The sequence below is a fragment of the Schistocerca gregaria genome, chromosome 2, assembly GCF_023897955.1.
Source record: "Schistocerca gregaria isolate iqSchGreg1 chromosome 2, iqSchGreg1.2, whole genome shotgun sequence".
NCBI lineage: Eukaryota > Metazoa > Arthropoda > Insecta > Orthoptera > Acrididae > Schistocerca > Schistocerca gregaria.
This window is the reverse complement of record NC_064921.1, coordinates 286558248-286584133: the sequence shown is the minus strand read 5'-3', so window position 1 is coordinate 286584133 and position 25886 is coordinate 286558248. Positions and strand designations below refer to the sequence as shown.

The window sequence follows — 25886 nt, the reverse complement described above, 5'->3', positions numbered from 1 at the left end:
AACGTCTTATTGCCGCACCTGCTGGCTTGTCCTTTGGCTATGGAAATATGGAAGGTAAAAATCGCAGAGGGAGACGAAGGCTTGAGTACAGTAAGCAGGTTGAAACGTATGTGGATTGCAGTAGTTATGCAGCGACGAAGAGGCTTGCAGAGGCCAGACTAGCGTGAAGAGCTGCATCAAATCAGTCTACGGACTGAGGAGAATAACGACAACAACAAATTGCTTTTGGCTAGAGAGTGCCGCAACGGGATACAATTACGGTAATGAGCAATAAGCAGAAATACTGTGCTGCTAACCCTGGCATCTCGCTGAAGTTCTCGCCGTAGGCGGTGAAGACATTGGCCCAGTCAAAGTGCGCCTGCGACGTCTCGGCGTCGAAGTTGAGCACTGTGCACGCGGGCAGGCAGTCACAGTCGGTGCGGCCCAGCGCCGCCGCGCCGCCGCTCGTCGCCTCGATGTTCTTCACCACTTCGCGTTCCACCAGCTCGTCTGCACAACACCACAGTCTCTCTTACTGTTGTGTAAACTGAAGGTGAGTAGGGACGAAACGAAAGGAAAGGGGAGGAACTATTGAAGTCAGCTGCATCAGGACTCCATGCGAATCAGCGGCGACGAGTGAAAATATGTATAGGTACAGCTGCCCATGCAGCTTCAACACGATACCACAGTTCATCAAGAGAAGTGACTGGCGTATTGTGACGAGCCAGTTGCTCGGCCACCATCGACCAGACGTTTTCAGTCGGTGAGAGATCTGGAGAATATGCTGGCCAGGGCAGCAGTCGAACATTTTCTGTATCCAGAAAAGCCCGTACAGGACCTGCAACATGTAGTCGTGCATTATCCTGCTGAAATGTTGGGTTTCGCAGGGATCGAATGAAGGGTAGAGCCACGGGTCGTAAAACATCTGAAATGTAACGTCCACTGTTCAAAGTTCCGTCAATGCGAACAAGAGGTGACCGAGACGTGTAACCAATGGCACCCCATACAATCACGCCGGGTGATACGCCAGTATGGCGATGACGAATACACGCTTCCCATGTGCGTTCACCGGATTTCGCCAAACACGAATGCGACCATCATGATGCTGTAAACAGAACCTGGATTCATCCTGAAATATGACCTTTTGTCATTCGTGCACCCAGGTTCGCGTTGAGTACATCATCGCAGGCGCTCTTGTCTGTGATGCAGGGCCAAGGGTAACCGCAGCCGTGGTCTCCGAGCTGATAGTCCATGCTGCTGCAAACGTCGTCGAACTGTTTGCACAGGTGGTTGTTGTCTTGCAAAACGTCCCCATCTGTTGACTCAGGGATCGAGACGTGGCTGGACGATCCGTTACAGCCATGCGGATAAGATGCCTGTCACTCGACTGGTAGTGATACGAGGCCGTTGGGATCCAGCACGGCGTTCCGTATTACCCTCGTAAACCCACCGATTCCATAATCTGCTAACACTCATTGGATCTCTACCGACGTGGGCAGCAAACGATACGATAAACCGAAATCGCGATAGGCTACAATCCGATCTTTATCCAAGCCGGAAACGTGATGGTACGATTTCTCTTCCTTACACGAGGCATCACAACAACGTTTCACCTGGTAACGTCGGTCAACTGCTGTTTGTGTATGAGAAATCGGTTGGAAACTTTCCTCATGTCAGCACGTTGTAAGTGTTGCCATCGGCGCCAACCTTGTGTGAATGCTCTGAAAAGCGCTAATCATTTGCATATTACAGCATCTTCTTAAAGTCCGTTAAATTTCGTGTCTGTAGCACGTCATCTTCGTGGTGTAGCAATTTTAATGGCCAGTGGCGTACTTTGAGATTCCTTACATACTGCAAGACATGGACTGTCCTCTATGTTCTCTACTTTGGGTTTCCTTACATACTGCATGAAATGGACTGTCCTTCACGCTGTCTATTTTGAGATTCCCGCAGGAGATCGAGCGTAATTGTGCATCCCCACTGAAGGTGGAGGGTCATAGCCCATCGAGATGAATCACTTATATGAATGTCTGGTGTCCTTTCTTTCGGACATGTCCGAAAGAAAAGACACCACGCCATTAAGTAACCATGGAAATTATACATACGAGGAGACCACATGGCGTATATCACCCAAAGGCGTTTCTGTGCAACTCTGCGGCGCATACTCTATTCGCAGCCGTGGTAAATTTTTTAAAAAGTGCTTGTTTCATTAGCGTGAAAACACAAGGATGAAAAAAATTAATTTATATTTTTTTAAGTTTAAACAATCTTTACTGACAATCTGTTATAAAAGATCAATAATTAAATACACTCCTGGAAATTGAAATAAGAACACCGTGAATTCATTGTCCCAGGAAGGGGAAACTTTATTGACACATTCCTGGGGTCAGATACATCACATGATCACACTGACAGGACCACAGGCACATAGACACAGGCAACAGAGCATGCACAATGTCGGCACTAGTACATTGTATATCCACCTTTCGCAGCAATGCATGCTGCTATTCTCCCATGGAGACGATCGTAGAGATGCTGGATGTAGTCCTGTGGAACGGCTTGCCATGCCATTTCCACCTGGCGCCTCAGTTGGACCAGCGTTCATGCTGGACGTGCAGACCGCGTGAGACGACGCTTCATCCAGTCCCAAACATGCTCAATGGGGGACAGATCCGGGGATCTTGCTGGCCAGGGTAGTTGACTTACACCTTCTAGAGCACGTTGGGTGGCACGGGATACATGCGGACGTGCATTGTCCTGTTGGAACAGCAAGTTCCCTTGTCGGTCTAGGAATGGTAGAACGATGGGTTCGATGACGGTTTGGATGTACCGTGCACTATTCAGTGTCCCCTCGACGATCACCAGAGGTGTACGGCCAGTGTAGGAGATCGCTCCCCACACCATAATGCCGGGTGTTGGCCCTGTGTGCCTCGGTCGTATGCAGTCCTGATTGTGGCGCTCACCTGCACGGCGCCAAACACGCATACGACCATCATTGGCACCAAGGCAGAAGCGACTGTCATCGCTGAAGACGACACGTCTCCATTCGTCCCTCCATTCACGCCTGTCGCGACACCACTGGAGGCGGGCTGCACGATGTTGGGGCGTGAGCGGAAGACGGCCTAACGGCGTGCGGGACCGTAGCCCAGCTTCATGGAGACGGTTGCGAATGGTCCTCGCCGATACCCCAGGAGCAGCAGTGTCCCTTATTTGCTGGGAAGTGGCGGTGCGGTCCCCTACGGCACTGCATAGGATCCTACGGTCTTGGCGTGCATCCGTGTGTCGCTGCGGTCCGGTCCCAGGTCGACGGGCACGTGCACCTTCCGCCGACCACTGGCGACAACATCGATGTAGTGTGGAGACCTCACGCCCCATGTGTTGAGCAATTCGGCGGTACGTCCACCCGGCCTCCCGCATGCCCACTATACGCCCTCGCTCAAAGTCCGTCAACTGCACATACGGTTCACGTCCACGCTGTCGCGGCATGCTACCAGTGTTAAAGACTGCGATGGAGCTCCGTATGCCACGGCAAACTGGCTGACACTGACGGCGGCGGTGCACAAATGCTGCACAGCTAGCTCCATTCGACGGCCAACACCGCGTTTCCTGGTGTGTCCTCTGTGCCGTGCGTGTGATCATTGCTTGTACAGCCCTCTCGCAGTGTCCGGAGCAAGTATGGTGGGTCTGACACATCGGTGTCAATGTGTTCTTTTTTCCATTTCCAGGAGTGTATTTGTATTTGCAATGAAAATTGGATTTTTGAGTGAGATATGTAACTGGAAGTAAAAAGACATGCATTTTTCGTGAAACTGAAAATTATGTATGTGTTATTTATCTTATATTTCATGAATTTTATGTTTAGTATCATGTAGGTATTTGAAATGAACGGAAAGGAAACGGAGGTCCGACACGATATTAGGAGGTTACCCATGACTTTTGTATATGTTCTTAGGATGTCCTATACTTTTGCCAGTACCTATTTTTTTTTCTTTTTTGAAGAAGAGGGCCAAAAGAATCTTATTTCAGTACAGCATTTACTGCTTCCACCTTCGACTTATTTATCAGAAAATACACGTTCGCATGTTTCTGATATATTAACGAGTTTAGCTTCCTATGCCATCCTTCAACAGTATTCATGATCCTGGGCTTCTGGTTAAGAACTTTCCAAATTTAAATTGGTATTGTAGGATTTTCCGTCCATTGATTGATCATACAGTCTGCGAATTTCATGAACTATTTTCCACTAGGCATTTCACCCATTGTTGCCATCCACGCTTCATCAAGTCAGTTTGGTTGAAGACGTACCAGTGCAGCACACATTCGGCAAAACGACCGGACTTCTTCTCTATTCCCGTGCTGCTCCGTCGTCCCCAGTTCTTGTATTTTCTTCTACAGCGGTACAAGTGGAAATTGCAGTCGTAAAGGGATTTTTCGGCGAACACTGCCAATTTCAGATGAAAAAATGCGGATTTTTTTTGTATGAAATCGTGGAATAGTCCTGCTTAAGACGCTTCTGTTTCATGAAGTTCCGAAAGGAGGTGGCGCTATAAGACGCCTTCAAAATGGCGGCTGTAAAAGTGCATTCCAAGCAGAGAATAGTCATTGAGTTTCTTTTGCTGGAAAACCAGAGCGTCGCATAAGTTCATAGGCGCTGGCAGCAGATGTACGGAGACCTGCCAGTGAACAAAAGTTCGATGAGTCGTTGGATGAGGCGTCTGTCACCATCGCAATAGGGTCGTGAGAATCTGCCCGATCTCCTGTGTGCTGGTCGGCTGCACGCAACTGTCACTCCTCCAGTGTTGGAACGTGCGGACACTCTCATTCGAGATGATTGACGGATCACAATCAAACACCTCGCAGCGCAAATGGGCGTCTCTAATAATAGTGCTGATACGATCAACCACCAGTCGGGGTATTCCAAGGTGTGTGCTCGCTGGGTTCCTCGCCGGGTAGCAGAAGACCATAAACAGCAACGTAGGACCATCCGAGCGGAATTGCTCCCGCTTTACGAGGCTGATCGTGACAATTTTGTGCCAGTTATCGTCGCAGGAGATGGAACATGGGATCATCACTTCGAACCGGAGACGAAACGCCAATCCATGGAGTGGCGCCGCACCACTTTTCCTCCGAAGAAAAAGTTCAAAACCGCACTCTCATCCAGTGATGGCGACGGTCTTCCGGGAATATGAGGGGCTATTCTGTTTCACGTCCTCTCTCTTATGGTCCAACGATCAGGTTAAAAGTTTTTAGGCGGTGGACTGTCACCCAGACAGCACGTCATAGTATGTGCTCATTCCTACACGATGACGTTCGATGACTACCTCTTTCATTTCCTACTAATCCATGTGACACTGCGTAAAATTTCTCTTCACTATTTTTCACCCTTCTCCGGAGGTTTTACGAAAGCGTTCCCTGTCATATCTTATTATTTTTAAGACATACGCCTTTTTAAGGATAATCTATTCCAAGGGACTGACTATTAAGGCTGGGTCTACCCGTAATTTCTTATGTACAAGGGTCATTTTTAAAGTAAGAACCGACAGCGCACCGTGTCCGCGTTTCCTGTCACATGATGTCCGTTCACAGTCGGCCACTCTTGGTTAATCTCTCACTATCCAGCCAATACGTCCACGTGTCTGCCGATCTTTGTTGTGTGGTTATACAGCTTCGCTTGTCACCTGTCAATCAGTAATCCCGCCGATTGTGAAGTGCGCTCGGTTATTCGGTTCGTCCTGCTGAAATTAACTGTTTAAGTTTGTGATGCTGCTGCAATGAATGGTGGAAATGTGCGTAAATGGTGTACGTTGTTTAATGGAGGAAGGACAAACTCATGATGAAGAATGATCTGGACAGCCTACTGTCATGAATAAAGACTTGACACAAAAAGTTGATGAGGTAACTAGCCGAAACAGGCGCTTCACTACTGATGAGCTACGTAAGAAATTTCCACACGTTTCAAGATCAGTCCTTTTATCACATTATTACTGACGAACTTCACTACAAAAATGTGCGCGAGATGGGGCCGATAATGTTGACAGAAGCCGGCCGGAGTGGCCGAGCGGTTCTAGGCGCTATAGTCTGGAACCGCGCGACTGCTACGGTCGCAGGTTCGAATCCTGCCTAGGGCATGTATGTGTGTGATGTCCTTAGGTTAGTAAGGTTTAAGAAGTTCTAAGTTCTGATGGCGTCAGATGTTAAGTCCCATAGTGCTCAGAGCCATTTGAACCATTTGAACAAAGACGCAATCGGGCAAGTTTCGTAGAGAATTACTAGATCATTCATCATACAGCCCTGACATAGCACCATCATATTTTCATCTGTTTCCGAAACAAGGAAAGTGTTCGGAAAATGGAGATATGTTGAAAGAAACTGTTACTAACTGTTTTGACAGTCAGATGGCAGAGTTCTTTGATGCTGGGATCCAAAAGCTGGTGCCACGTCTTGACAAATGTTTAAATGTCCATGGGGACTATGCTGAAAAGTGAAAAAATGCGCATATTGTAATTTGTGATACAATTTACGTTCATAAATAAGGTTCCTCTTACTCTCATCAGACATCGGATCTTACTATAAAACTGACCCACGTATATCATTACTTGACTCCATTGAGTGCATTTTTCGTTATGGATTCATCTTAGCTTGTGATTACATATTTTTCTACGTAGCTGTTCTTCCACTTATATGCAGATTTGCATCTGAAGTTGTAGCTGTTAAGGGCTGTAAAACCGGGAGTACCTAAGAATAAAAGGATTTCACGGGTGAAGCAGTTTTAATTCTCAACATGGTTTATCGTGGCTGTTGTGTCCCAGATTATAAAGTTTTCTGCAGATTGTGAAATATTGGTCTCACACCGCTATTTATAGCCGAATTCGATTCCCGACGTCCATTGCTCCCTCGAATATAATCATAAAATGAAACATGGGGTGCAAACGCCAAGTATCTGGGGCAGGATAATTAATGAGTCTGTCGAAATAAAAAAGTCAGAAAAACTTATAAACAGGGACGGAGGGTTCAATTTAAACATTGCCTGGGTTCCGGCACTCAGTTTATTAAAATCTCACCAGCCATCACATCCGCCAAAGCTGGAAGACGCTGAGAGAACACGATTCACGGAGAACCAGGGCGAACTGTGAAGAACAAAAGAGCGTCAAAGAGCTAGTGTGGGTCGAGAATCGAACCGGTGGTGACTCGGCTAGTAATACCAGCGTGAGAGCATCAGTTGTTCAGTAGGGTTAGGGCGCTTTCACACGGGAGGCGGTGCATCCAGCTGCAGAGACCTGAAACGATGCGCGCTGCAGTACACAATATGTGTCCTTTTACACGAGAGACGCAGACGTCCATTTCGGCTCACTGAGGCACCGTGTAGCTTGTCAAGCGAATCGCCCGCTACTCGCTTTACACAGACATTTATTGGAGCTTTCACACGGGACACTGTGAGCTGAATGTCGCCTTTCGCGCGCAGTTTCGTTACAGATAAATGACACAGCGGTTCTATTGTTTCTGTCCAATGTCCAGTCTAGATCACTAGTAAAGGTCTGTCGTGTCTACCACTACGAAAAAAAAACAATGTGTTCGACGTAGATAGTTTCATTGCGGAAGTGCAACTTAGTCCAGTACTGTGAGATTGTTCCACAGCTGATTATTCGAACAAAATAAAAAGGCCGAAGCTTGGAATGAGATACGTGGAATGTATAACTAGGATTTTGACATATTGACACCACAGGAGAAGAAAATCTTAGGTAAGTACGTGTGAATATGTTCATTAATTTGTAATAATTTATTATTACATTATTTTATGGGAAGAAGATGAAACGATTAGAAAGGAGAAACTGAAGGGGACAGCGATGAACTGCGAGCAAGTAGTGGTGAGGGAGAACGGATCCCTTCGAAAACAAGAAGAATTACCAACATACGAAACTGGTACATAGTACTGTAGTTCGTCCTGTGCTGAGTGACAACATGTCACAAATTATCTTCCTCAACTTTTAAAGTCATTAAAACTTATGTTCGAAAATATTGCGACTCGCCGTTCTTCAGCATTGCTGACGAATTAGCCTGCAAAATCATTCCGAATACTTTCAGTACAATAGATCTACAGTTAGTAACTGAGTCACATTCTGTATCTATAAAACCGTCACACCTCATAGTCTCTTCAAATTGTATTCCATCTCTTGTACGGATAAAATTGTGAAGAACAACACAACACTTTATAATATCTTCTGCAAACCGGTGGGAAACATTCGATGGTCGGCAAAACTTCGCCCTTATTCGACAATATTCCAAACGTACAATTAATAAGACGCCTTGCTCTAAACAAACTATAGTAAAAGAATCCATTTTTCAAAGATAGAGATCTTCCAGCAAAAGGATGCATAACATTTATGAACAAACCGAATGCCTCATCCGTAATAAACGCAAATGGCATATCTCGTTTTGTGGACGAATAACAATAACATTTCTTCTGTCTATCGCGCCAGCACATTTCAGGAAATCTGTTACTTTGAAATACCCGTTAGCTACTACTTCCCACATCGACATAGTCATTTGTTTCATGTGATCTCACATCATCTTGCATACATCCAGACTACGCTGAAATTCCTACTCGGAAAGGGTAATGCAAATCAGTAATGGATGCACCAGATGATAAATACCAGTAAGAAGGATAGTTTTACAGAAATATGTTAGTGATAACTATAATATTTTTAGGGAATGATACACAAAATAGGTAGAAGAACCTGAGAGTATCATACGTGAGGAATATTAAAGGATCTAGAGAAGTAAAGACTGGTTCTGCAGCAACTGAAAAAACTAAATATAGTTGTTCTGACTTCCAGTCATTATTACCACCTGTTATTCAACTCAAAATGTAAGTAAACAAAATATATGATACACGTGTATTGTCTTATTCTGTGTAACTGAACGCATTCGAAATTCCTTTCTTTGTTAATGCTGTCACATACAGGATTCTTTTCAGAACATACTCTAACTTATGGGAAGAAGATGACACGATTAGAAAGGACGAAGCTGAAGGGGATAGCGGTGAACTGCGAGTTAGTAATAGTGAGGGAGACTGGGTCCATTCAAAAACAAGAAGAATTACAAAGCCAGGTCCAAAATCAAACATCGACAAATTGTATAATATTTTACATCGATGCATTGAAAGTAGAGAAGAGTATAGGACAGAATCGCCTGATGACAATAAACTTTTTTATTATCTTAGGTAAAAGACATGGCGCTATTCCAGTACACAGCATACTTCAGGCAAATTTGGAAATAATGCAAGTGATTGCTAAATATGAGTTACAGACTGCTACGACTGTGCACCAGTGGGGTTATGCAAACTTTGCAACATAGATGCTGAAGATGAGCATGTATTTGGCAACATATGAATGCTGTGATTTTAAAAAAATGTGAAACGATGTGTGTTGTGTTGGAACACGGTTCTGTACAAAAGATTGGTTCTCGATATGCTGCACTTCCTTACCAGCGCTTTTCTGCACGCATGGAGTGCTGCCGGAGCCACATATTGGCGTTTCTTCGGTACCTGAAACACACAAAAACCCACTAAATCAACATGCATTCACTATGAGGGACATTGCGTCTAACTGATACCAGATACAATCGAAGAGTACACACTGCACAACTGACCAGAACAAAAACACATAACATATTCACAGAGTCAGGTTCACCAAAACACCGTAACATGTAGTTAAAAAACAAGGGCTCGATCACTCTGAAGGAATCAATGATAAAATGTGTATTCAGTTTCGTGTAATAGCGTTTACAGCAATCGACCACAAATAATTTTTAGTGTAAATCGATATCTACGTCAGTATGCGGTCGTGTTCAGAGAGTAAACTTAAGTTAATGCGAGTGTGAACTCAGCCTTTGACACGGGTAGTCCAGCTGATACTGTGTGTATATTCACAGTGGTGAGAAAGAGTATGACAAGATTGTAAGGGTGTAGCACAGTTGGCTGTGCTGAGGAATAATTCTAAAGAAAAAAATTCGACACGTTGCGCCGTTTCCGAGTTAATTAGCATTGAAGTTAGCCAATCTGGCCGTTGCACGCGCAAATTCAAGTGGCCCGCCAGCTGTTCTCATACCGCAGATGATAGCGCACAAGACTGCTCAGCCTTTGGCTCTGGTTCGATCCTTACTACAGTCCCTTGTCCAATTTTTGTACCACTCTATTGATCGGTTACTGGAAGCTAAACTAAGAACATGTTTGGCGACACCTTCTCTGGCGGGCCGCTTGAGTTTGGGCACGCAGTTGCTTTACTGACTGACTTCAATACTAATTAACTCGGAAACGGCCCAACATCGAATTTTTTTCTTAACATTTCTTTCTCAGCACTGTCTATCCTGCAAAACACTTACAAGGTTTTCAGACTGTTTCCAACTATCCTGTATAAGTGGTTTAAAAGTTTTAATTTACATATACTGCACCGAAGTTGGCCACAAAGTCACCTAAATCTGGATTTGCAACAAACAGTGTTTGCGACTGATTGCTGTGGTCTTTATTTCTCAAAATAAATGTAGTCGCTGGACAGTCTGATTCCACATGGAATCAAACTTGTTGTAATCAATATTTCTTTTTTGTGTTCTTTCTGCTTATTTTATCTCAAAATGTGTATGCTTCTCTGTCTTCAACGTGCACTTCACTCATTAATGAATATACCTAAGGGATTGATGTATGCTACTTTCTTAGCCATTTGACGGAGGTAAGGCATACGTTGACGTCATGCTTTCTTTAAACCTGTAAACTAGGGGTGTGGGGAGCAGAGGCTGTTCTTCCATTCTGTGAAAGACGATCGCTGAGAAAAGCAGGTGTTTTGGTGTTGAGAGAGTAAAGTATCAGCTTCCCCTTCCCTGCTTTAAACGTGGCCTTGAAACTTTCTGATAGAACTGTGTGCTAGACCGTTATTCGAACTCTGGATCTTTGTCTGTTGCCGGCAAGTGCTCTACCGACTGAGCTACCCAAGCAGTAGTCCTGGCTATTGGGACCACCAGGGAAGAACTGTAAAGACACAAGAGATCGTATGACATCTGCTGTGAAGTTAGGAAGGTAGGAGATGAGCACTGGCGGAAATAAAGCTGGGCTGGTTGTGAGTCTTGGTTGGGTAGCTCTGTCAGTCAGTCTGCCTTCGGCAATGAGGAGGCGACCACGTATTGTTTGCACCTCACCTGTCGTGCTGCTTGCGAGGGAGAGCTTCTGTTTACTACCGCATAGCGTCCTGTCTCTGTATCCAAATTCATCTATCATCTTTGCATTGTCCTCTCGCCAAGCTACCTTTAAATTAACTTTTGCTTTGGATCATCAACGACCAAAACCACATGAAGTAGAACAGTTTATATGGAAAGAAATACATCGCAAGCTGTTCTTGGAATCCATTTTTCGGTCTTTGGTACCACTGTCTATATGAAGCTGGTGAATGAAGAGTTGTGCACCGATGTTGTGTAGCGCCATGCCAATTACCTCAAGTTCTGGTACTCTGGCGGCCATATAGCGTCTGTCGTCATTGATCACACTGGTTTTGGCCTCTGAAAGTTGAGGGTGTTCGAACTCCCACTTGAGGTGCAGTCATACGTTGTGGTGGTCACCTTTAAACCTTATGAGAACAGCGTCAGCAACGCTTCTGAAACGTCGAAGACATTCGAAATCTACCATGTCTTCCATCGTGATTGTCAGATAAAAACTGAATTGACGAAATACGAGCCTTCTTACTTCTTTACTGCCGGCTGCAGGGCTGTTGTCACGTAGGGTGGCTAGCCGAAAACTTTTTCCGGTTGTAGCCAGGAAGGCCATGTTCATTCTGAATGTCTCTGACATAGAGTGGTTCAGACATCTATCAGAGATGTCCTCTCCCTGCAGTGCCCAATGACTTACCCTTATCTTACGTGTCCACTCTGAATCAGTCAGCACTTGCTTTGACCCCTCTCCAAGATGCCATCAACATTTTCTTGTCTCTCCTAAACTTCCGCCTGAACCAGTATCAGCGGAAGATGGCTGTCAGCAAAAGCAAGCCATTTGTCCTGACACATAGTTTGATCATGGAGCTGTACCATCATTTGCTTTTCTGCTGTCTGGCTTCATATTGGACAACAGCTGTCCGACGTCTGACATGTAACAATATTTTAGGAAGCAACAGACGCAGAGGAAACAGAAGGGGCAGTGTCATATCTCTTCTGATGATTACCTCCCTCGGATTTGTGTACAGGACCACGACCCTCTTATAGACGATGCGCTGTTCTGGGACAGCCCGACACCAGCTGATGCAACGTCTCTTCTCGCCTCTGTCTCCAGTCAGCATCCACTTACGGCCACTGATTTTCTCATGCGTGTCTCTGAAGTGGTTGTCCCACTTTTTGTGTCTGACGCTACCTGTGGGCGCACCTCTGACAGTGTGCCATAGAACTGGCCTGGTGAGATATCTGTCTCCTGGGTAGGGTAAGCTGATGCTGGGGATGGACATTCTGGAGGTTTGCAGGGGGTTGCAATCCCCTCAGTGAGGACAGCTCCTGCCCACCACAGTGATATGCCCTTCCATGGAGTCCTAATGGGGAGGTCCCCATGCTTCCTCGGCTTTTGTGTCGCATAGCCACGGTCACAGTCACTGTCAATCCATTCATGTTTGCCATAAACTGGTATTAGTCCGTGAAATGCTGTATGCTGTGGATGTTGACTTTGCCCTCCTTTAGGAGGTGCGTGCTACAACTTTTTTTGCTCCCCACAGCTTTACAGCATGTGTCTCCCATGCTTCCCCTACTCTACTGGTAGTGAGATGACGATCCTCTTACGTGCTGGTACCCTCGCTGATGCAGTTGCCTCACGCCTGGATGCCAGAGATATGGCTGTCAGTGTGGTGGCGTTAGGATCATCAACATCAATGTGCCATCTGGTTCGATTCGCCACCACATCAACGACCAAAACCATATGAAGTAGAACAGTTTATATGGAAAGAAATACATCGCAAGCTGTTCTTGGAATCCATTTTTCGGTCTTTGGTACCACTGTCTATATGAAGCTGGTGAATGAAGAGTTGTGCACCGATGTTGTGTAGCGCCATGCCAATTACCTCAAGTTCTGGTACTCTGGCGGACATATAGCGTCTGTCGTCATTGATCACGCTGGTTTTGGTCTCTGAAAGTTGAGGGTGTTCGACCTCCCACTTTAGGTGCTGTCATACGTTGTGATGGTCACCTTTAAACCTTATGAGAACAGCGTCAGCCACGCTGCTGAAGCGTCGAAGACACTCGAAATCTACCATGTCTTCCATTGCGACTGTCAGATAAAAACTGAACTGACGAAATACGAGCCTTCGATTCGCCACCACGAATGTTCGACTTTCTTCTTCGAGACTGTCATGCCTCTCTCCCTGGGTCGGCAGCGAGGAACATTACCAGCAAAATCACTGAGGCGACACGACAAGTTTCTCGTTGAATATCTGCTTCCCAGCAATTATTCGGTGACGATGGCCCACCAATGGAAGCCTGAAAAATTGCACCCAGTAACCCCTCATTTCCGAAAATGCCCGGGAAAATAGACCAGCCATCCATGGGCACATGTGAAATCGTCAAGAACATAGCGATCGACACGCCATTGAAGACATCTGAAGGGAAATTTGACTTTGGCTAACTAGTAAGAAGATTTTATTATGAATGACAACGGCAACAAAAGCCTACCAGATTGATGCTCTTACATGTAAATGGACTGTGCAGCTGTCGACTGTAGTGCAAGCTGGCGTGCGTAGGACTCACGTGGCATGTGGAAGGACACGCAGGAGCAGCGGCGGAGTGTGAAGTTGGTGAGGCACTCGAGCTCGCAGTTCTGCTGAGTGTAGACCTTGAAGTAGCGCAGGCGGCGCTCGTACGGGAAGTAGCACTGGCGCCGGTGCGGCGAGTAGGAGCGCAGCCCGTCGCTGGTGGTCATCATGTTGGGCTTGACGGCCACCACCACCTCCTGGCTGAGCGGCGCGCGCAGGTACTGCAGGCTGACGCGCGGGACCTCCGCCGGGTTGTGCAGCAGCACCTGTCCCCAACAGAGTTCGTTGCTACAGTAAGCACACCTTTCTACGCTCATAGGTTGACAGCACTGGCTCAACAATGACATGCACTGAGGCTGGAGTCGAACGAAGTAATTTTGACTGTAGATGGGCCAAGGATTACTCTGCTGCATTCTGACTGGATAGATAAGATCAAGATCGTGAGGCATTTACCCAGACGTGGATGTCAAGTAGCTGATTGTATATATACACTACTGGCCATTAGAATTGCTACACCACGAAGATGACGTGCTACAGACGCGAAATTTATCCGGCAGGAAGAAGATGCTGTGATATGCAAATGATTAGCTTTTCAGAGCATTCACACAAGGTTGGCGCCGGTGGCGACACCTACAACGTGCTGACATGAGGAAAGTTTCCAAACGATTTCTTATACACAAACAGCAGTTGATCGGCGTTGCTTACTGAAACGTTGTTGTGATGCCTCCTGTAAGGAGGAGAAATGCGTACCATCACGTTTCCGACTTCGATAAAAGTCGGATTGTAGCCTATCGCGATTGCGGTTTATCTATCGCGACATTGCTTCTCTCGTTGGTCGAGATGCAATGACTGTTAGCAGATTATGGAATCGGTGGGTTAAGGTGGGTAATACGGAACGCCGTGCTGGATCCCAACGGCCTCGTATCACTAGCAGTCCAGATGACAGGCATGTTATCCGCATGGCTGTTACGCATCGTGCAGCCACGTCTCGATCTCTGAATCAACAGATGGGGACGTTTGCAAGACAACAACCATCTGCACGAACAGTTCGACGACGTTTGCAGCAGCATGGACTATCAGCTCGGAGACCATGGATGCGGTTGCCCTTGATGCTGCATCACAGGCAGGTGCGCCTGCGATGGTGTACTCAACGACGAACCTGGGTGCACAAATGGCAAAACGTCATTTTTTCGGATGAATCCAGGTTCTCTTTACCACATCATGATGGTCCCATGCGTGTTTGGCGACATCGCGGTGAACGCACATGGGAAGCGTGTATTCGTCATCGCCATACTGGCGTATCACCCGGCGTGGTGGTATGGGGTGCCATTGGTTACACGTCTCGGTCACCTCTTGTTCGCATTGACGGAACTTTGAACAGTGGACGTTACATTTCAGATGTGTTACGACCCGTGGCTCTACCCTTCATTCGATCCCTCTAAACCCTACATTTCAGGAAGATAATGCACGACCGCATGTTGCAGGTCTTGTACTTGTCTTTCTGGATACAGAAAATGTTCCACTGCTGCCCTGGCCAGCACATTCTCCAGATCTCTCACCAATTGAAAACGTTTGGTCAATGGTGGCCGGGCAACTGGCTCGTCACAATACGCCAGTCACTACTTTTCATGAACTGTGGTATTGTGTTGAAGCTGCGTGGGCAACTGTACCTGTACACGCCATCCAAGCTCTGTTTGACTCAATGCCCAGGCGTATCAAGGCAGTTATTACGACCAGAGGTGGTTGTTCTGGGTACTGATTTCTCAGGATCTATGCACCCAAATCGAGTGAAAATGTAATCACATGTCAGTTCTAGTATAATATATTTGTCCAATGAATACCCGTTTATGATTTGCATTTATTCTTGGTGTAGCCGCTTCAATGGCCAGTAGTGTAATTTGTGAAACTTCATGGCAGGTTAAAACTGTATGGCAGACAGGGACTCGAACCTGGGACGTTCAACTAACTAAGCATCCAAGCACGATTCGCGACTCGCCCTCACAGCTCCACTTCCGGCAGTACTTTTTCTGCTACCTATGTGAGTCATAATTGGGTAGATCAGTCGATAGAACACTTGTACGTAAAAGCAAACGCCCCTGTTCGAGTCCTGGTCCGTTTCAATCTGCCTTAGAGGTTCAAATCAGTGCACACTTCGCAGCAGAGTTAAATTCATTTTGGAAACAGTTCCCTTAGGTTTCACCCTCTTCCTTCCCTTCGTCTGTAACAACACGAACCCAACCCTACATCATACAAGCACTCATCAGTCATCCACTTGAGACAGATACACACTTGACACTTCGTAACAGGTCGGAGGAAGGCAATGGTAAATCAAACTGCCTATTTGTTTCTGTCTCGGTTTCTTCGGCCGACGTTCGTCTCATGATTTTACTGACGTTTCGCCAGCACGAGGCCGGCCCGTGTGGCCGAGCTTTCCTAGGCGCTACAGTCTGGAACCGCGCGACTGCTACGGTCGCAGGTTCGAATCCTGCCTCGGGCATGGATGTGTGTGATGTCCTTAGGTTTAAGTAGTTCTAAGTTCTAGGGAACTGATGACCTCAGATGTTAAGTCCCATAGTGCTCAGAGCCATTTGATACATTTAAGCCAGCACGAGTGGCTGGCATTGTCAAAGCTTCACCCTCCATTGTCGGCGGTGAACTGGCAATGGAGGGTGAAGCTGTCACAGTGCCAGCCATTCGTGCTGGCGAAACGTCAGTAAAATCGTCAGACGAACGTCAGCCGAAGAAACCGAGACAGAAGCAAATGGGCAGTTTGTCAACAAGTAGCCACGAAAGCCTTAACAATTTTCTAATGGAAAATCACTTACACAAGGACCTTGCCAATAGCGGCGATGCGCGATTCCTGCGTCTGCGCCCACACTCATTCCCTGAGTGTATGACTACATTGGCTTTGACTGATTTGAAAATTATGTCGATCGAAAACAAAAGACACGTAGCGCAAAAGCACAGTCATCGCTTTAGTACTCACTTGTGGAAAACGCAGGCCGGAATCTTACCTTGAACCCCTGCACGGGGCCCCTGCAGATGTAGTCTAGGTCGTACGAAAAGGCCCTGAGGAGCACGAACATGCCGTTGCGCGCACCTGCACCCAGTGCCCGCTCTGGATACGTGTCATACCCGGAGTCCGCTGTGTAGCCGTCCTCCAACGTCCAGCTGTGCGCCGGGTATCCATACTGCAGGTTCCCCTCCTGGCGCTGGATGCTGCGCACGCCGAGCACGTCTAGCTATTCTCATCAATCATCCACATGACAGATACACACTTGACGCTCCATGACAGAACAGAACTGAAACAGGTACTACACACTTGTAAGTAGGCTGCTTAGGTTTTTATGTTCGTAACACCCCGTGGCGCTCTGTGCTGTGTGAAGTCTATGGCTGGTTTGCATTGTTGGAGTATTTGATATTGAAGTGTTGGGCAGTTGGATGTGAACATCGCGTAGTGTTGCGCAGTTGGAGGTGAGCCGTCAGCAGTGGTGGATGTGGGGAGAGAGGTAGCACAGTTTTGAGAACGGATGATCTGTACGTGTGGCCATCAGAGATAGTAAATTTGTAAGACTGGTTGTCATGAACTGATATATATATATATATATATCAGTTCATGACATCCAGTCTTACAAATTTACTCTCTCTGATATATATATATATATATATATATATATATATATATATATATATATATATATATATATAATGACTTTTGAACACTATTAAGGTAAATACATTGTTTGTTCTCTATCAAAATCTTTCATTTGCTAAGTATGCCTATCAGTAGTTAGTGCCTTCAGTAGTTAGAATCTTTTATTTAGCTGGCAGCATTGGTACTCGTTGTTTTGCAGTAGTTCGAGTAACCAAGATTTTTGTGAGGTAAGTGACTCATCAAAGGTATAGGTTATTGTTAGTCAGGGCCATTCTTTTGTAGGGATTTTTGAAAGTCAGATTGCGTTGCGCTAAAAATATTGTGTGTCAGTTTAGTGTTGATCAGAATAAGTACAGAGAGTAATGTCTGAGAACGTTCAGTTTTGCTCAGCTGTTTGAAAATCAAATAACGTAGAGCTTTATCAGCACAGTAATTCATTAATTTTTCGAAGGGGACGTTTCACACTGTGCAACAAAATTAAAGGGCAACTTTTTTGAATGCCCTTCATTTACTGCTGTTGCGACGCAGAAGTGCGAAATTTGGCTCAAAATTGCCTCCTACCTTTCTCTGTAATGGTGCGGAAGCGTGGTACCGTGCGATGTCACCCACTGGCTCGGCGATGCCTCAAGCAAGAAGGTGTCGACAGAGGCGACAACAAGGCCACAGTTCATGTGAGGTGGAGGGTGGGTTAATGGTGTCACAGTGGCACAAAATTTCACCACAATTCTACCCAACGCTATCATGGAGGTGTCGCACGGTGGGGAAGGTCATTGCACCTCCCCTTACCCACATCTCACCCCTTCTCCTGACGCCTCTGCGATGGAAATTTAAACCGTGATGCACAGTGTTGGAATCAGACGAGTTTCGAGGAAAACATTTGGGACAGACAGCTGCCCAGAATCGACAAGAGGAGGTCTCAAGTGGTGTCATAAACGTTGTCAATTAAATCATCTTCTCCATTGGAACACTCGTTTTCATACATTTCACCATCGAAAACGATAGTTCCCAGTATAATGTGCAGTAGGACGACGTCCTCGACAACCTTTGACACTGCTGATACCCTCCACCCCCCCCCCCCTCCTCTGGACGATTCAACTCTTCGCTAAGTAAATCTTCGAGCAGCAACCCCACTGAACGTGATCTCGTCCTTTTGGAGTGTAGCGTAAACGAAATGTTTGCTCTGGTTTGGAGGGTGGAATCATTAGGGACCGATCAAAACAGTTCTACGAAATCTGAACGTGATCTAAAGCACCAGAAGGTGTTTATGTTTTTTATCCCTCCTTTTTCTCGCCCTTCTGTGGCATGTGGATGTGAGGGGGACGGTGCAACATTGCCATTTTCGTAAATAAAACGGCAAAGGGCCCCACTAATAACTCCCTCCCCCGAATTCGGCAACCCCCTCGGTGCCAACTTCACTTTTAAAATGTACCAGATCAGAGACAAGTATTCACCAATTCTCAGGCACCTGCAGGGTAGCAATCCTTCGACACAGCTCAGATTTTGCATGCGACAAACGGCGCTAGAGCAGAGGTATAGCAACACAGCTGAAGGGTGTCAAAGTGATTAATGATCTGACAGGCACCTAGGAATCGGTGAATGTTTGTCTGCATTTGCATTTGCATCTACATCGGTACGCTTCGAAAGACTAGTAAGTGCATGGCAAAGGGTACATCCCACGGTATGAGTTATTTAAGGCTTTTTCCCATTCCATTCACATATGGAGTACGGGAAGAATAATTGTTTAAATGCCTCTGTGCGCGCTGTAATCAATCTAATCTTGTCCTCACGGTTCGTATGAGGGAGATATGCAGAGTAATCATTCAAAGCCGGTTGTTTAAATTTTTTATAGAGATCTTGGGATGGTTCCCGCCAGTTCAGTTCTTTCAACAAATCTGTGACATTGTCCCGTGGCTCAAACAAACCTGTGATCATTCGTTCTGTCCTTCTTTGTATACGCTCAATATTCCCTGTTAGCCCTATGTGGCACGGGTTGCACAACTTGAGCAATATTCTAGGATGGGTCGCACGAGTGATTTGTAAGCAATCTTCTTTGTAGACTGATTGCATTTTCCTAGTGTTCTACCAATAAACCGAAGTGTGCTACCTTCTTTACCCATGATTGACCAATGTGATCGTTCAAAATGTTCAAATGTGTGTGAAATCCTATGGGACTCAACTGCTAAGGTCATCAGTCCCTAAGCTTACACACTACTTAACCTAAATTATCCTAAGGACAAACACACACATCCATGCCCGAGGGAGGACCCGAACCTCCTCCGGGACCAGCCGCACAGGTGATCTTTCCTTTTCATATCCCTAGTAAGTGTTGAACCCAGATTTGTATAAGTTTACCGATTCCACATGTGACTCACTGGTACTATATTCGTAAGATACTATTTTTTTCGTTTAGAGAAGTGCATAGTTTTGCATTTCTCAACGTTTAAAGCATTCTTATCGAAATCTGTTTGAATAATTGTGCAGCTTCGTAGAGACAGTACTTCATTACAGGTAACCGCATCATATGCGAAAAGTCTGAGGTTACTGTTAATATTTTCCGCAATGTCATTAATATATAAGATGAAAACAAGGGTCACCACACACTTCCTTAGGATACGCCAGAAGTTACTTCTACATCTGTCGATGATTCTCCATTCAAGAAAACATGCTACGTCCTCCTTATCAAAAAATCCTCAAGCCAATCGTAAATTTTCCTTCATTTCGTATGTGTCCGTTCTGTTGACAGCAAGCGTAGGTGTCGTAATGTGTCAACTACTTTTTGCAAATACTGCATCCACCTGACAGCTTTGATCCGTAGCTTTCAGGATGTTATGTGAGAAAAGTGCGAAATAGTGTTTCTGAAATAAACCACTTTCGGCTGTATATGAACTTTTACAGGAACACGACAGGTTTCGTGATTTTATATCACATCTTCAGGTGTACATTTGCAAGATAGGAAACGCAGCATCGATATTATGATAAAAATCAGATACCTGTCCTAATAATCTATGCTCTATGACAACCAATATGAAAATATGCCGCTATGTTGTTGTTTTTGTTTATTCAGTTATGTATATTTCCCATTTTTTATTTAGTCTTGTTGTACCAGGGAGTGAGGTATTTCAAATCTGTACCAAAGTGCTACATCGATGACTCCGACGTATGGGACATATCTGGTTGTGTTTCTAAATTGGTCTAGTCTTTTGTGTATTGTGATGGTTCGCTTCTGTATCATCTGATCTATAGTTTCCAGTTTGGTCTCTGCATAGAAATCGTTATTCTGGCGTGTTTGAATTCTGTAAAAATCCGCCAGAGGCTCTAGATGTGCACCACCTGTATTTTTCTCCTGGGTGTTTGCTGGCCAGGCCCCATGTACTGCTACCATATACAATTTTTGAATGAACGGCAGCCCGTATTTATAAATAAGGAGAGCAATTGTTTTACCATCCCTGATGCCTTGTGCCAGAGGTCTTGCACATGGTTATGGAAAGAGAGTTGTCTGTTCGTATTTACTGCCAAATATTTGACTTTTGGGCTTCATGGGATGTTCTTTCCTTGGAAAGATAATGTTTGGTCTAAGTTAGGTCGATTCGTACTAAAATTGCAGGTATTGTTGTTACGATGCCACTTAGCCGCGTTTGCAACGTATTTATATTTGCTGTGTGATATCGTCCGCTAGTCAGGAAGACCGTATTATCGGCAGATGGTGCCAGCTTGCTATGGTCAGCATGTTTTGAAGGTGAATTGTGTACAAAATCGGTGATCAGACAGAATCTTGCTATTTAACATGCCCGTAGTCTTTTTGCTGCTGACTTTTTCCTTCGATTTCGGCTATTATCATCTTGTCTTTTAGGAAGTTGCTAATGAGCTGTCTTTAGTAGAATGATACTGAGGTTTGTTCATGTGTCTTTCGTGTAATGTTGCTGAAACCTGTTAGTCAAGGAAGGCAGGATTCGGTTACGATTGTGGACGGGGCCGTAATCAGTTACTATTGGTTGGCTTTTCTTTTAATCGCACACAATTTATTTAAAATCAACAACAAATTGAAATAATGGAACAATTTAAGAATTGTTTCACGGCTGAAGGCCTTAATTGGAATAAACTAAGAATTGTTTAAAACTGTTGTAACCTACAGTTACAGTTATTAAAATATAAAAGACAAATCACCAAAGATCTTAAAGCTCACTGCTAAAATAGAATTACCAAATTAGGATTTTAAAACAAGTAACCATGCTCACGGCTGAAGGCCTTAATGGCTATAAATTAAGAACTGATTAAACCTGTTGCAACTTACAATTACTGTTATTGGCGAAAGACGGTGAGCAAAGGTCTTAAAGATCGATGCAAAAATAGAATTGCCAAATTAGAATTTTAAGACAAGTAACAAAGCCTTAATGGCAATAAATTAAGAATTGTTTCACGGCTGAAGGCCTTAAACGCCAAGTATGGCAATTATTAAAAAAAATTTAATAACATACAATAAAAACAGCAAATATAATGACAAAGGTTAATTCAAAAGGACAAGCAACTGATTACCAAACAGGTGAGACAAATGATGGTAACTTTGTAATACAATAATAAAATAATAACACAATAAAAAACACAAGGGCCAGTCACAGGCGGTGCTCCAGGGATCGGCCTCTGATTAGGTCAGGCCAAAAACACTTTCACGAGCAATGAGAAAGGCAGCTAAGAGTTGCATTCACATCACAAGATGGTAACTCAGACTAGTGGCAGTCTAACGAGTGACTAATGATAATCTCGGTGAGACTACCTGACGTCCAATAAACCAAATGAAAAGATGTAAAAATACGCAAAAGCCGGAACTGGCGATCTGGATCCGCCCGCAGAATACTGTGCTTAGAGCGCCCAGAACAAGAAAGGAATCACTACCACCAAGGTAGAAGAATCGCCAACCAACCTACAATCAACAAAGCTGTCAAACTTACACGTCTCACTGGACAGTGGTGGCAACGTGGGGAAACGTATACTGCCGTTACATACGCTAACCCCCAGGGCAGGTAAATGGGGCGTTAGAGGCCACCAGGCAGGAAAATACCGCTGGTTGAACTTAACAATTGTTATAAGCTGAAGGTAGTAAATTAGAAGCCCAGGAAAGCCAATCAGACCCGCCTTCCCCAAGCACCCCACTCGCTGCTCTTTGCCTCGGCGACACTACGAGCAGCAACACAGACCATCGCGAGATTTCACAATGGTGGAGGTTTGTCAACTCGAATTGAAATGCACTCAATTTAAACTTGAAGTATCCGGTTTCGACGAGGTCATGCACCCTCGTGACCACAGCCCTTCGTTCAGGCAGTCCAGGGGCGCCGCCAGCGGTCCCGGCGTGTTTTCACTCTGCGCGGACCTGGCTCCTCCTGCGTCCCCAAGCGAAATGCTCACTCACACGACATTGGGGAACAACGACGTCACCCCAAAGATAGGGCCACCGTTACTACATATCGATAATGCAACCGCTGCCACTAGCGGACAGGCAACGCTTGCGAAACCAAGTGGTGCCATTCAACACAAAAAGAAGACAAGCAACCGTAACCATGTCAACTAAAGGATACAGTCTGATCTCCAACAGAGGACGAAAACCTACAACAGCACCAACGCGAAATGGAGCATGGCTCAGTTGCCAAAACGTATAATTCGCTTTCTAGACGTCAGGTAACACCATCGCTGGAAAGTGTCTGCTATTGTGTTCCATAAGCCTAAGTGCTCGGAACTCCGCAGAGGCCTTCTGCTGGAAACAAAACAGTTCTGTTCTCATGATTTTATTGTTGACAAATGGTTCTTGGACCTGTGCCTTGAATAACTATCAAACACTTTGCCTAGACTGCTCAGAAGGTTTATTGGATGATAGTTTTCAGCTCGCGAGAGGTCCTTGTTCGGTTTATGAGTGGGGACATGTTCACTTCCACATTTCTGGGAAGTGGAAGCTCAGTAAACAGTCGTTTAAATTACAGGTTTAAAACGTCACCGGTCTGCTCTGTACATTTGTTAGCTGCTTATTGTTTTTCCTGTCTGCTCCCGGTGTTTTGGAGATGTTCATTCTTCTTAGCGTTGCCCTTACTTCACTTGGTGTTGTTAGTCGGTTTTTTGTTTGTCCGTAGTTGTTATTCTGGCCACTATCTAGTTGGTTGTGCTCTACCGTTCACGTTATTTCAATGTGAGTTCCTCAGTAAGTGTGTTTTGGTTTTCACACACACTTGCGAAGGTTTCTGCCTTGGCCAAAGTGTCTGTTATGTGTCCTTGCTTGGTGCGGACAGAGCTCTTGGATAGCTTTTGCGACCGTAATCTCTTGAGTGATAGCCATTCCTCCTCCTGTGCTTGTAACAGAAAATTATTTCTTTCGTCCAACTTGTTTCGTCTCTATTTTATCAAGAGTTTGTCACGTGCTCTCTGCAGTCCCTAAGGGCTCTGAATTCTTACAAACCCTTACGGAATCTATTTTGCTGCTGCTTACGTTCTTACTGAAGCGGTGGTGAGGATTCATTCTTTAGATCGTCAGATCGTATTGCAGTAGATGCTAGATCCTTTATTTTCTGAATTTTCTGGCTCATATAGTCCACTGATCTGAAAATCTAGTGTTCACAACTCGAGGGTAATGTTGTTTAGGTGTCTGGAATATCTCTCCCAGTTCACACCTCGTCTAGTTCATGACATTGGTACCGTCTTTGCTCGCTGTCGATTCGATGACATTTCGTTGATTGTCACCATCTCGGGGTCGTAATTCACTCCCTAAATCATCACAATGCGCACAACGTCTTGCATTCGCGGTGAAGAATGTAGTCGCTGGTCAGTTTACGTTTGTGGGTTTTAAGACATAGGTTGCTGCATACGAAATGCAGCTAACATGTCGAAATTGTTTTTAGCGTGGAAGGTGAGCGATATCTCTTTCTATTTCCGACTAAATAAATGATGTAATCCGAAATTTAGCTCGACAAGCTACGACACGCAGCACTCGACGTTATGGGATCGCGCTATGCGGATTTGGATTCGTGTATCTGGTTTATGAAGTCAGTTACAATCATATTTTAATTTAATACTGCATTAAGAGTTATTTTGATTTTAAAATTAGTGGTAGACAATCACAAATGCAGCGGCAGAGATAGCTAAATTTCCCTTGTCAACACTAACAGTTTCGTTAATGAAACATACAATAACTGTCTTCGTTTATATATTGTCCAACAAACAGCGTGTGTTCCAGCGAGCAACGAATAAGAAATAGGATTTTGCTATTGATATAACTAAAGCATTCTATGCTCTGGTTATTTTATGCGTACCTATTTTCTGCTCACATATTTGTGTTTTCTTGATGAGACCTTTCTGCGTATTTTTGTAACAGTTATCATGCAGTTACTTTGTTACCTTTGAAAAAATAGTACTATCTTTTTATTTTTGTGGGTGAACAACGATGAATATGTCCAGTTGCAACGTTGTGCTGCTGAAACACTCTGGTTTTTCTGTGTCAATGTGGAAATAGATACCTTATTTTGAGAAAGCACAACAACACAGGTCAAAACACATAATGTTTACTACAATACAAATCTGCACAAATATCAGCAAAAGACACGCAAAAATTTAACACTATTCCTGTTGCAATTTCAATAAACGCGAGAATGAAGTCTTTCGCGACGGCATTGTTGAGCCAACATAACGCAGCTGTCATGCGTTTCCTTCTTCAAGACAATTCCCAGTCACATTCTGCAGGGGCAATGAAGATGCTCCTGCAACGTCTTCGATGGGAAGTGATTCTTCACCTACAAAACAGCCCGTAACTGGCTGCCTCTGCGTTTCATCTCTGCTCACATGAACCACAGACCATGAAGACAACATTTTGGCGCAGACAATGAGCTGTAGACCAGCGTAGAGAATTGGCGGAAATCACAGGCGGTTGCCTTCTGTGACGAGGGATTGGAAAATTGGTACAATGCTTCGATAAATGTCTAACTCGGATCGGCGACTATGTAAATAAGTAGCTGGAATATGTCGCTAACTGTTGCAAATAAAACGTCTTTGATTTTCATTGTGGTTTCCATTTCGCGGCAGACCGGAACTTACTTTCCGAATACTCCTTCTATTTTACGATTATTCAAAAATGGTTCAAATGGCTCTGAACATCATGAGTCCCCTTGAACTTAGAACTACTTAAACCTAACCAACCTAAGGATATCATACACATCCATGCCCGAGTCAGGATTCGAACCTGCGGCCGCGGCGGTCGCGCGGTTCCAGACTGAAGCGCCTAGAACCGCCCGGCAACAACGGCCGGCTACGATTATTCAAACTGTTTCGTTAGTTAAGTAGACAAGGGCTGAAGAACAAACATAAATGTTATGGCACACATGAAGTTTTAAGTTACGAATGGTTTCCTTGCCGCTAGGACTAGGGGCTTCAGATATCACACAATTCTAACTACACAGTAGTGAGTGACGCGACTACATATGTTAGACAATGGCTGTATTGTTGTTTGACAGCCC

The 25886-nt window shown here is 45.0% G+C and overlaps 1 protein-coding gene across 1 annotated transcript in view; it reads right to left on the bottom strand.

The window, feature by feature from the left end:
• LOC126336876 (pickpocket protein 28) overlaps window positions 1-25886 on the bottom strand; it is a 115931-nt gene that overhangs the window by 14183 nt on the left and 75862 nt on the right. The window contains exons 6-9 of the mRNA XM_050000984.1: window positions 16760-16964; window positions 13741-14011; window positions 9464-9523; window positions 297-489 (exon numbers count right to left, since the gene is read on the bottom strand). Coding sequence (XP_049856941.1) covers window positions 297-489; window positions 9464-9523; window positions 13741-14011; window positions 16760-16964 — 729 coding nt within the window. The remainder of the gene's footprint in view (window positions 1-296; window positions 490-9463; window positions 9524-13740; window positions 14012-16759; window positions 16965-25886) is intronic.